Source organism: Leptosomus discolor, chromosome Z (assembly GCF_034619465.1).
Source record: "Leptosomus discolor isolate bLepDis1 chromosome Z, bLepDis1.hap2, whole genome shotgun sequence".
Taxonomy (NCBI): domain Eukaryota; kingdom Metazoa; phylum Chordata; class Aves; order Leptosomiformes; family Leptosomidae; genus Leptosomus; species Leptosomus discolor.
In genome coordinates this window covers 40,604,815-40,617,670 of record NC_141419.1, presented here as the reverse complement: position 1 = coordinate 40,617,670, position 12,856 = coordinate 40,604,815, and the positions used below count along the sequence as shown (strand labels likewise).

At 38.3% G+C, this 12,856-nt stretch overlaps 1 protein-coding gene across 2 annotated transcripts in view; it reads right to left on the bottom strand.

Moving 5' to 3' along the window:
* DAPK1 (death associated protein kinase 1) overlaps positions 1 to 12,856 on the bottom strand; it is a 97,620-nt gene that overhangs the window by 29,040 nt on the left and 55,724 nt on the right. For both annotated transcript variants that reach the window (XM_086480534.1, XM_086480533.1), the window contains exons 9-16: positions 12,587 to 12,676; positions 11,186 to 11,278; positions 9,513 to 9,632; positions 8,279 to 8,377; positions 7,420 to 7,518; positions 6,169 to 6,267; positions 4,481 to 4,678; positions 3,259 to 3,456 (exon numbers count right to left, since the gene is read on the bottom strand). In XM_086480534.1, the coding sequence (XP_086336660.1) occupies positions 3,259 to 3,456; positions 4,481 to 4,678; positions 6,169 to 6,267; positions 7,420 to 7,518; positions 8,279 to 8,377; positions 9,513 to 9,632; positions 11,186 to 11,278; positions 12,587 to 12,676 (996 nt within the window). The remainder of the gene's footprint in view (positions 1 to 3,258; positions 3,457 to 4,480; positions 4,679 to 6,168; positions 6,268 to 7,419; positions 7,519 to 8,278; positions 8,378 to 9,512; positions 9,633 to 11,185; positions 11,279 to 12,586; positions 12,677 to 12,856) is intronic.

Below are 12,856 nucleotides of genomic sequence, written 5' to 3'. Positions count from 1 at the left end.
AAAATGGGAAACAATTTTATGCCTAAATCCCTCACAACTGTGAGGGAATCCTTTAGTTTTTTGGCTGTATTTGACAACGTCTTTCTAATTTCCAGTGATTGTTATTGTATTTTGCTTAATTGAATACAAACCAATTAAGCAACACTAAGTCCTTAACCTTTAAAGCTTTGGATTATACTTCAATCCAAGTATTACTGAAGATTCCATATCTGCAGTCTCTCCCTCCCACCCAAAGGAATAAAACTGATGAATGCACCAGTCAGCCTTAAGGAATTTGCACTTTGTGACAAAGGGAAAGTGCTGCTTCCCCAATTTTTGCTCTTCCCCTGAATCTCTCCACTGACAACAGGTCCCCATGTCATCCACTTCTGGTCTTTCATGTTCAAGCTGCTGTTATAAATATCACTACTGTATATTCCGTGCTTGTAACTCCGCTTACTATTACTTCACATATATCTGTCCTTTCAATACCATTCTCCATGTTTCAACCTTACATTCAGAAACAAACTCACAAAATTACTTCACAGAAGAGTATTTGAAAGCAAAGCTAAAATTCTGACTGCTGCAAAACTGTAAAGATGCCCAGCTCCTCAAAACCCTACACCTCAACTCAAACAGCATTCTGGCCTGCATCAGAAATGGTGTGGCCAGCAGGAGTAGGGAGGTGATTGTGCCCCTGTACTCAGAACTGGTGAGGCCACACCTCGAATGCTGTGTGCAGTTTGGGGCCCCTCACTACAAGAAAGACACTGAGGTGCTGGAGCGTGCCCAGAGAAGGGCAGCGAAGCTGGTGAAGGGTCTGGAGAACAGGCGTTGTGAGGAGCGGCTGAGGGAACTGGGGTTGTTGAGTCTGGAGAAAAGGAGGCTGAGGGGAGACCTTATTGCTCTCTACAACTGTCTGAAAGTAGGTTGTAGCGAGGTGGGGGGCAGTCTCTTCTCCCAGGGATAGGATAAAGCTTCTTTACTCTGAGGGTGACAGAGTACTGGAATAGGCTGCCCAGAGAGGTTGTGGAATCTCCTTCTCTGGAGATATTCAAAACCTGCCTGGACACGATCCTGTGCGACCTGCTCTAGGTGAACCTGCTTTAGCAGAGGGGTTGGACTAGATGATCTCCAGAGGTCCCTGTGACAAGAGGAAATGGCCTCAAGTTGTGCCAAGGGAGGTTTAGATTGCATATTAGGAAAAATTTCTTCACTGAAAGGGTTGTCAAAAATTGAAACAGGCTGCTGAGGGAAGTGGTTGAGTCACCATCCCCGAAGGTATTTAAAAGATGTGTATATGCGGCTTAAGACACATGGTTTAGTGGTGGACTTGGCTGTGTTAAGTTTATGGTTGGACTCAACCCTAAAGGTCTTTTCCAACCTAAATGACTCTGTGATTCTATGACTTCTAAATAAATGCATATGATGTTCTACTTGGTCCTTCAACTGGTATTACATACATGTGGGACAATGCCAGATGTGAGTTGTTATGTTAATGTACTCCCTCAGCACTACTTGCTGCTGAAGAGGACCAGTATAAATAAATATTCTCTATTTGATAAGATGCAAACTCACCCTGTCAAATAAAGGGCACTCTAAAAATCAGTCTAGTATACATCACTCCAAAAAGAGTAACAGGACACAAACTAGAAGCACAGCTTTTTTCCACAGCATGCTTGCAGCCAAGGCACTGATGCCAGCTCAGCATTCTCCATTAGGAAAAAGAGGTGCTAATCCAGCCTTGTGCTGCATTAACTCATCTTCCCCAAACTGTGTTCTTAGCTATGGATCTGGATTTAGTTGCCTAGACAATCAGGTTTAAGCTCAGAGGCAGGGCTTGGGAGCTCATTATTTTAAGTTTTTTCACCTGGCAGTCGATGATTTTAATTATTAAAACCAAAAGTGATTGCACTGGACAACCCTCAAGCCAAAAGCCCCACAACTTTCTTTAGCTGGCTAACACAGAGAAGGTCAGTGCTTTGGTAATATATGGAAGTGTTAACTCGCAAAACGTTACTGCCAGAATATGTACTTTTTCAGAAAACCAAAGAAGCTACAACACCTGAATCAAACAAATTGCAGATAGCAATATAAAGCTTCCTACGAGTAACTTTTAAACTCTGTAGCATATGTAAAATTTAAATATGGCACAGAAAGACATTCAGAGATAAGTATCAATTCCTAAGCCCTATGGCCTGTCAGCAAAGTCCAATGGCTGACCGTAACCTATTCAAACTAACCAAAGCGAAGTTTAGTGAAACAGCTTACTTTTCTCTCAAAGATCTCTAGAAGCAAAGCCAGAACGTTACACCTGTAAAGTATCACATTGAGTTATCCCGTACACTGCAGCACTAGCACAACTGAAGCAGCAAGCAAGGCACTAGTATCTCAGAGTTTAGTGAAGTGCTTTTGGAAAGTGCTTACACCAATTATGGACAGTTCACATATTTAGCTGTTAGTAATCCAGCCACATGCACTGGAATCAACATTTTTAGGGTTATAACATTTACCAAGTGTTTCTGCAATTGTTATCTGTTTGTGAAACAACAAGCAATAACAAAGTTCCTAAAAAGCACCTTAGTTGACTGCTGACTTCAAGTTTTCAAAATAATTTTTAACATTTTAATTCTACGATTTCCTGTCAGTGACAATTTGTTTAATAGATAAAGCTATTCTATTCTAAGATCAATGTTTGATTAGTATTTATTAAAATAAATCAATTCAATGCAGAAAAACATAAACCAGACAATATGACACTTATAATCAGGAATAGAATCTGCAGTTAAATCCCTTGTTAGATGACCGTGCAGATCTTTTCAGGCAATTTGGAAGAATTCAAAGCAGATTTTTCATAAAAATGTACCAGTCTTCTGGTACATTCTATATATAAATTACTGTTATTAAATCACATCAAATCAAGGCCAGCAGCAATACATTTCATCTGTTCTTCACTGCCCAGATGTAATCTGCAGAAAGCCAAGCTACACAGCTAGGGAAGAAGGTTGGTACACATTTCAACATTAGAGTTGAGCTGCAAAATACACTGTGATAATTCACTTGGTCTCTTTCTTCATGGACCTCCAATCTTCTATTCAACTGAAACAAACCTAGGTACATTTGCAAGGTATGTCATTTAATGCTTCTTTGCATTTGGCCACTTTAAGAAATAAAAAAATAAAAGGAAAAACGTTTTTTATATCAGAGAATTGGAAAAGGTCATCTAATGCAATAGGTGAGCTATTAAGCAAAGCAGTTCGGTAGCCACGTACCACTTACCTTATTAGTGACATCCAAATTACAACTTGCTTCACAGAGTGCCATCACAATAGGAACATTCCCATCTTTGCAGGCCACATGCAAGGGAGTGTTGCCATGTCTGTCTTGGAAATCTACAGAACATCCTTGAGTGATCAGAGTTTTAACTACTTCTATCTGACATCTCCTCACAGCAAGGTGTAGGGCTATATGACCATCCTGAAACCATAAGACAGCTTGTTAGTGATAATGCTAAAAATCTAAGCATTTTGCACAGTCGCCGTCATTTCACGTAACTGGGTGCATCTCCTTGCCTCAAGAATCACAATGTGGTTTTTTTTTTTTTTTTAACTTTGAGGGTAGAGGCAGGAGACGCACAGTATCAGAACAAATCACCTATGGGATGAAAACAAATTTCTATTAAGCCACTGGGCTTTGCAGTGGAATGGATGAAATGCAAATTCACATTCCCTACTGACAACTTCCCTAGGAGGTGGGAAAGAGACCAACTGTAACAACCAGCTGCATATTGTAAACCACTCTGGTGTTTACTAACAGAATTTAGTGATGCAAAAGTCATGCAATCTGCTTAGTGATCAGTAACTTTAGGGACAGAGCTTTCTCTCTCTGTGGTACAGCTTAAAGAGACAATGTGACCGGAAAAAAACAATTTAATTCTTTTAGAAGCAAAAGCATGTTTCTGAACTTGCTTTAATAACTATTTAGGAACGATCAGCAATAAAGGAGGCTAAAAGGACAAGCATACTAAGAGTACAAGCAAAGAAATGCAAGATTTATTTCTTGGGATTACACCATGAAAGACAAAAATCAATTCTGAATAAAATGAAGTTATATTTTGAAATAGCTGGAATTTAGGTTATTGGAAATAGGTGTGATTTATCCATACCATAGGAATCAAAGGCAAACCATTTTTCTCTTAAGTTAATAGTTTGTTGCCAGTTACAGAACCCAATGTTCCTGCCATTTTTCACAGTGTTACTCATGAGGTGGTAACTGATAAGGTGATAACGAATCAGCAAAAACCTCATCGTGGAAAAATAATCAGTGAGCAACTTTAAAGACCACTGCAGTCATCAATAGTCTCCATGTGAACTGCTCAGAAAACCTACGTCATGGAAACACTGCTGGCTTGCAGCATTCAAATGAAGAAATTCAGAGATACAGCTCTGTGACACCTGTGATCTTTGGACGTAATTCCTGACCAAAAGCAACTTAAACTAACCTTGTCTGTTGCATGAAGGTCAGCCCCATGTTCTGCCAAGCATTCCACAATATCATGGTAACCCCTAGCAGATGCGGTCAGGAGCGGAGTCTCCGCTTCTTTGTTTTTAACATTCACATTGCAACCTGCTTCACAGAGTGCTTTGGCAACAGAGTAGTAGCCGTGCCAAGCAGCACAATGCAGTGGGGTTTCTTCTTCCTATCAACACAGAAAATAAAAACCAAACCAACAGAGCTGAACCAAATGCCAGGAGGAACAATTCCCCAGCTTAACTTAGAGATGAATATGACACAAAATATGACGGTTTAGTAAGTAAGCCCTATAAAAAGATTTTGTCATTTCTAATGCTGACATTCTCAAAGCAAACGTAACTCCTGCTGACGTACCAAGTTGTTAAAGTAACATACTAAATTTTTGTCGTTACCTGTATTCTGAGACCGTGGTTCTCACCATAAAACTGTCTAGTGACAACACCTCACCTGTCAGCAATCTTAGATGTTTCCATGCTTCTGAAGATAACTATCTTGGTTCTCTTACTTGAAAACTGATCCTCATTCACAAGCAACTTCTACATCCTGTGTGCTGAGCGATTAATCCAATGTTTAAAACAGATCACTCGCCAAGGAGATGCAATTCCCACTAGACTTGCAGTTTGAGGCAGAACATTGCTTACCGTGTTCAAAAAGCACATCCTAATGATTCAGGAGCGTAGGCAGTGACAGGTACTTAGAAACCTGAATCCTTTTAACGTGCATCAAGACAGGCATTTGAAACTGTAGGCTTTTTGAGTTCAGTTGTGACTAAAGTTCTAATTTGCTTTTTGCATGAACCCAGGAAGCTTCAAAATATTCACCTTCAACCTCACTGTACCTTATAACAGTTATGTTATAACAAGAAACAAAAATATTTTACAAAAATACGCTATTGAAAGTAGCCCACTGAAAAGCAGGGAGGATTAAAACCAACCAAAAAAGTCATTCTATCAAATTCTGAGAAATGTGATAACCTTTCTGTACCTGGCAAATATAAATGAGGAGACAATCAATGCTAATAATAGTAGAGAACTTGGACTGTATTCAAGGTTTCTGTAAAAATCTGAGGAAAGAAACAGCCGAACAGCATGTCCTGTGGTCCCTTGGCCTGCTGCTGCTTAAACAATATAAAGGTAGTCCTAGAGGACGCAGCACCTGGGGAGGCTTGTGGAACTCCCACACACAGTTAAACTTGGGTCAAATGGGTGAGGTTTTTTCTATTAAGCCTTTTCTTTCCTGTTTTCTCACAAGAGCTCTAAAGAAGGCCTCCTGAGTCCTCCTCTCATTTTCAGAAAAGAGTGCTTGACACTTCAGAAAAGTCCCATGATGGCTAAAACAAAGCTGAAGTCAAGGCAAAAAGTAATAAAAAGCTTTAGCTGAACTCACAGAGCACACACCACCACCCACACCTTCATGATGTTGAATTTCTCCATCTTTAAGCTTCCATTTTCAAGAGAACTTGTGTTTTAGTAGTTGGTTCACGCACCCTGGTTTTTGCATGGTCTTCATCTATTAAGAGGTATTGAAACCTCCATAACTCTGTTATTTTTTTTCAAATGCAAACATGCCAGAGGCTGCAAGGCAAGACTAAGAGTTTTGACCACTCATACTAAAGCCTTATTCATGGAAGAAAAAAAAAGAGTGTCCATAACTCACCTTGTCTTGAAAGTTTGGATTGGATCCAATGCTACAGAGAAACTGAACCACATCCACATGCCCATACCGAGCTGCAACGTGGAGAGCGGTCTCCCCAGACTGCAATTACAGAAAAACGTGACAGTGTAATTTTGTATGTCACCCCTACATATACCCTGCTATGTACAGCCTGAATGCCTGTATGCTGCATGGGGTACTTCCCCTCCCCATCACCCAGCAGCACAGCTGCAGTCAGCAGAGATCCCCCACTTACAAAGTAGTTGTACGTGACAGTTACACGACCACCTGACAAGCTATTTTTCAAAGGCCTTCCTTTTTCAGAATTTATTTTCCTACTTAATTTGTTCCAGGTCACAGCCACAATGGGATTTCTGAGCAATATGAGGCGGCAGCTGCATGTGCAATTGGTGCTGAAACAGACATCCTATTTCTATTCATACTATTTTCATACGCTCCCCCTCCACCCTATATAAATAAATGTAAGGAGCTGGCCTAACATTTTTGGTATTCCCTGGAATATTTTGGTCATTACATTTAATTTGTAACCTTTTGCTGAAATTATGTGAAAAAAGAAATTGTATTTTTACTAAGAGAGTAATCTCTTTCCTAGTAGCCCTAGGAATGGGCTAATTTTGCTAATGTGCCTTGCCTCACGCTAGTTCCCTCAAAGCAAGCTGTGTTTCACAAGTATAACTTCCTCTCTACTGGAGCTTTGGCTAGTATAAAAACATTGCTGTGGTGCAAGATTTTAACAGCAACTAGTTTCTAGGGTGAAAGTTGCTCAAGTAACACTGCTGGAGACAAGGTAAGTGCTCATCAGCTACAAATTGTTAGGCTTCATTATACTCAACTTAATAACAGTCAAATTTACTTGTCAGACAAAAGTCATTTTCAATCAAGAGGAATGAAAAACCAAATCATGATTTTACCCTGAGTTCCAATGAGAAATCTAGTCTTCAAGTGAAAATTAATTTAGGTTTGTACTTCCCCACCTAATCACCATGTACTCACCACATTTAATATGCGTGCTTGGTTACCAGTTGTCAGGAAAATAATCAGTACATGCTGCTACTTTAAAGCTGTGTTATCACAGCCCTATATGTCAGCTCATAAAACCATACTAAAAAAGCCAGTCAAATTCTTGGAATTATGGCACAGCTGAAAATCATTCCAATTGAAAAACCGCTCTCTTTGCTAAAATAATTTTGAAAAGGCTCTCTGCATGAAAAAGGAAAATAATTTTCTTCCTACCTTATCCTTAACATCCAAAGGACATTTGCTATCACTGAGAAATTTCAGCATTTCTACATGACCATGTCGAGAAGCCCAATAGATTGCATTAGATCCAGCCTGTCAAAAATATTTGATAACAGATGTTATTGATCAATTTAGAATCCTAATTCTAGATTTTCAACTGAAGTATACATGCACTTAGATGTCCACAGATATATTGAACAGCTATTCAAGCTTGTATGAATATATTTACTTTTTTAAAAAAAATTCAAATTGATTCAACCCCTCATACCAACAACGACAACAAAAACCCCCTCTATGCAAACATTATTAACAGGATCACTAACTCCCCCTTGTAAGCAATTTTTTGAAAGAATAGCAATGAGATAAAAACCTTTCTGCTGCTTACTTTACCATCTACTAGACAGAGAAGCAGACAGTGCTTCACATTTGCTTTAAACAAAACCCATTACCACATTTTGAAAAAAAACTTGCCTCCATCACACAGGAGTTTTAGTTGCGATCTTCCCCATCACCAAAACGTGCATTTATCATTCCATATTAAATAAAGTTCACCATTGTGTTTTAGGGCAATCACTAATTTGAACTAATTGAGGCAATTTTGTAAGCATGAACTATGTTTTAAGATTAGTATAATTCAAATTACTTTGCTAATAAAGTGATCAAATCAGAGGATATGCACTAGTAATAAATGACATTATTAAAGACTTGCTTTTATCTTTTTGCTGTGGAAAACAGAAAACAGGCTCTACAGCCCAGAATTTTTAATTTCGAACACAGCTTGGTCTGAACTGCTTGTCTTCTGCTAATTGTACTCAAAAAATTATTCAGAATGGTGACAAAGCTGAACCCTGACCTTATCTTGAACATCAATACGGGATCCACGCTTTAAAAGCAACTGAAGCATCTGAATGTTTCCACAGCCAGCAGCAATCAGTAGCGGAGGTGTTCCATGCTAACAACGAAATACAAGTAAGAATGATACATTCAATTTTTGAAGAATTAAGAAAAGTGAGTGGAGTAGAGGGCAGGCATTGAACAGCATCTCTGGATTTCCAGTTTCAAACTGTCTTCAGGCAATATTGTATAGAAAACAATTCGTCCCTTTGTCCAAATAAGTTTATTGTACAGCAATCTTACATGTTTTTGGGATTACTAAATGAAACACCACATGTTAAAGTCATGCTTTTCAAATCAGCGATATTAACGTTAAGCTCTCATTAGCTCAGTTTGGCAAGGATGTTCCACTTTCCAGCTTCTTTATATCTACGTTTTAAGCCAGATTAACAAAGGTGTTTGCCACATCACCTCAAAGACACAAGCCACCAGCAACATATGGGAAAGTTAAATGGGACTGCACCATTAAAACAAAACACAGTGATTTCTTGAAAGGTTCAAGACCACACCACAGTAAAATAACAGACACTCTACTTTTATAGTGCTCTTCATGAGCATTTCTCAAAGTACTTTATAATGAAGGTCAGTATAACCATTCAAAAAAGTGAAAATTAGAGCAGAGATGATTTATCCAAGGTTAAACAGCAGAGCCAGCAACAGAACTTTGGTCTCTTAGTCTCAGTTCCATTACTCCCATTACTACAGCAGCAGCACACTGAAATACTGTAGCAGGGCAAGTCATTTCATTTTGGAAACTGAATGACACCATCTAACACTACGTTCACATAACCAGTTTCTGCAGTATGGGACTTTTGTTTTTAACAGTGCTTTGCAAAGTCAGTTTTGGCAGTCTGGATATTCCTACATATTCTGCCATCTTCATCTGCCACAAGAAACAACTGCAAACAGACACCAGGCTGCTATCTGATAAACCACAGCTCTTGACAACAGATTTGTTTAGTGTTTTCCAAAGGCCTAGGCAAAAAACCTCAAACATTTTGGACTTCATTTTCAGGTAGTTTGAGAAGACTGAACACAGAACACAAAAATTTCTCCTAAGAAAGTCTGTTATTTCCTATCCATGTATTTTCCTTTCCATTTTGGGTGTTAACATTTCTATTTCGCAACCATGTTGCTCTATTCAACAGGGTAATAGCTACTCCCCCACGCACCTGTCCACAGACCCACACTACCTTGTTGGGTTGATTGACATCATAATTTGTCAGAGATCCCAGAAGGTGCTGTAATCCAGGAACATTGTCATCATTGATGGCATGAATAATAGCTTTCATCACAAAAGAATCTTCCTCATCCTTGTAATTAAAGAAGAAAAATTGTTAGCTTCAAGGAAAAATCCCTCTCTCAGCAGCTGCCAAGACATCTAAAAGTAAAAAAAGTAAAATTTTCCAAGACTTTCAGAGTGCTTCAGCTGCAAGTTGTAATCCTTTGTGAAGCATATGGCCAACATGTACGCATGTTATTTGAAAACCCACACTAAAAACTCCCACACTTTATCTAGTACAATATGCTTCCCTCTTCTTCAGACATGAACTACTCACTGAGATTCCAAACAGGTTTCTTTTATTAGCTGTATTTTCTTTTTCCTCCTAAGAATGCAATACTTGCATGAAGTGAAACTAGTTCTATGCATGTATGTGAACATTAAAAAAAAACAAGGGGTAGGGAAACAAATTGCAGCATCAAGTTTTGCTCCATTCAGTAATATGACACAGGAGAGCTACTTTGGACCAGGCTTTCATATATTCAAAAGGACCAGTTAAAAATCTAGAACAGACATAATGAGCCTAGATACTCTGCAGATCTAACTTTATTTTTCTCCCATGCACTAAAATGGCAAAGAACTGAAATTCACTGAGCCAAATATTTGGATTGCTCTCACCTCCTCTCTTCTGAGGCTTCAGATTTTTTAGAACATTAACATTAGGCTACAATCCTTTCTGCTGCAACACAGGTGTGAATGCTGACCCACTGCTAAAAGGCACTGATAGCTGAGGTGGGCGAGGCAGGGAAAGGAGGGCAAGACCAAGAGAACAAAGAGCACGGAAGCAGAAAGATAGGAGAAAGTGGAAACAAGAGTATGGAGCTGCACAGGAGGGACACAGGGAAGACAATACAGATAAAAAGGGCTCTGCAGAATTGTTGAAGTTTGATCCTATTAATGTACAGAAAAGATGAGGTTACCCACCTCTAAATGTATTAACATACATACTTTGCTGGTAAGAGGGAATTTGTGAAGCATTTACTAAAACCTGGAGAGTAAGCTAAATAAGAATGCTTTTGGATTTACAAGCATTTGTAATTACAAAGCACACAGCAATTGCTCCTGACTACTTAAGTCTAGTAGATGTATGTAATACCAAAAACTGAATACTGGCCAACTTGAAAATTTCCTCCTTAAATAATTGTTGTGATACTGCTCTCTAGCATGCATTGGATCTAAAAAGGTCTCAGTGATTTTGAATATTCTGTTAAAAAAATGCAGTATTATTTTACTCTACAGAGTGCCATGAAAAATCCAGATGCAACTTTTTCACATTATAATTGCTAGAGTACAAAAAATCCTCCTGAATCAAACTTCAAAACCAAGATAGATTAATTTCTGGCACTAGCTATCAGCCTCACCACGGTAATTAATAAATTAAGTCTCCAGGTTTGTGTCATGCAGAAGAACAGACTACGGATAATTGACCTCTGTAGCCTTAAAAAAAAAAAGTACATCTTCCTACATATGAGATTAATTAACTTTGCACACTTTCAATATCACAATATTTCTGTTAGAGTAATTTCAGAAAACATTAAGTTTCAGATGTAGTAAAGCATTCTAAGCATATAAGTACACACTTACCAGAGTATCATCACTCCTAGCAACACTCATGTTACTTCTGGACAAGAAAGATCTTGATAATCTTTGGCACAAGGATATTAAGCGCACTGATTGCTTTTTAAAAATAAGAAGAAAAAAGCTATATGTAAAAAAAAAATCAAAACAGAATACTTGTGATAAGATGCTATTGCAGAAATTTTAAAGGATTGCTGTTGTATTAGCAAAACAAACCGGAGTTTGACTTCAATACCCGCCATCTCCTTCTTATATTGCATTTAAACCTTCAATTTCTTTTGACATTTACAATCCAAATAGGCTACTCATATGCACTAAGCAAAGTTATGTAATATTTTTGGATTGCTACTATTTCACCAAGCTGTTCAAATACAAAGAATACAGACTTGTATTACATCCTTTTGTTCACATCAAAAACATTTAAATGTATGTATTTTAAAATATGTACACACAGAAAACCTAAACTGAGTGTAAACTAGCTGACAGCATTCTGTTAAACACCATTATAAAACAGTTCAAGATATTCCCAGACGCACCATTTCATTCTAGGGCAGCAGACTAGTACTTAAATTTTATAAATACCATAGATGTTCACCTATTACGGACACTAAACTGTGGCAAAAGAATTGTAATGCACACCTGGATATTTTGTGCCTTTGGTCCATAGCTTAGGAAAATCATCCTACATCTTGGTCTCTGTGACAATGAATAAAACTCCTTTTCTAATCCTAGCAACCTCTGTTGTCTCATGTTTCATCTCTCCTAATGATAAAGAGATTTCTCATACAACAGTCCTGCCCTTGCTTACTATCACTGTGAATTCCCCAATGTGCACACTGAAGGAGGAGGGATAACTGTCTTGGCTAATTGCTTCTTGCACAGATCAACTCTTTCAGTTAATACCTTGCCCCACTTCCATAAATATTAAGTGATGCCAACCTTCTAAACAGGTTGGCCGTCTCAGACCAAAAATCCTTTGCAGAAGAGACTAGTTTTTCCTTCCTACTACTCGGCTGAGTGTTTGCGTAACTACTGGAATAATTAATAAATAAGTAGTGAGAGCTACTTAACGGAATTTTGATTTATGGGGATTTTACTGTCACAAAAACATGCACCTATACTTAGAAGTGCCTTTTCTCTGAAAACATTACTGAGACAAATGATGACAGCATACAGCGAGAAGCATAAACCAAACAATCCACACATAAGCATTTGTATGCAGATCATTAACAAAGAAGTCTTCTCCCATACCACCACACTCAAGCACCTAATTTATTCCAAATGACAGAGGAATGGGTTTCTTCTTTCTTCTCCTCCACTCTTAAAGGCTCTGATGTTTCCCTGAAGCAGGTAACACTACTGCACTTGTATGTCACCAACATTCTGAAGATTTATTGAATGACTTACTTTCCATTTTCGTCGTGCTGCGAACTTTTTGAATTTCTCCATATTCACTGCAGATGCTTTTCTACTAAGTGCTTGCTGGGTGTCTTTAGGCTATGTGCAAAATGAAAATAAAGCTGTTGTAAAATATCCCACAATTACAACCAGAACTTTCTTAAAGCACCTTCCTGTATGTAAGACTCCATCCTTCAGTGATGACTTCCACTTACATTGTAACAACACTGCAATCATAGTGTAATAATAAAGTAATTGTAAGCACATTATTTTAACATC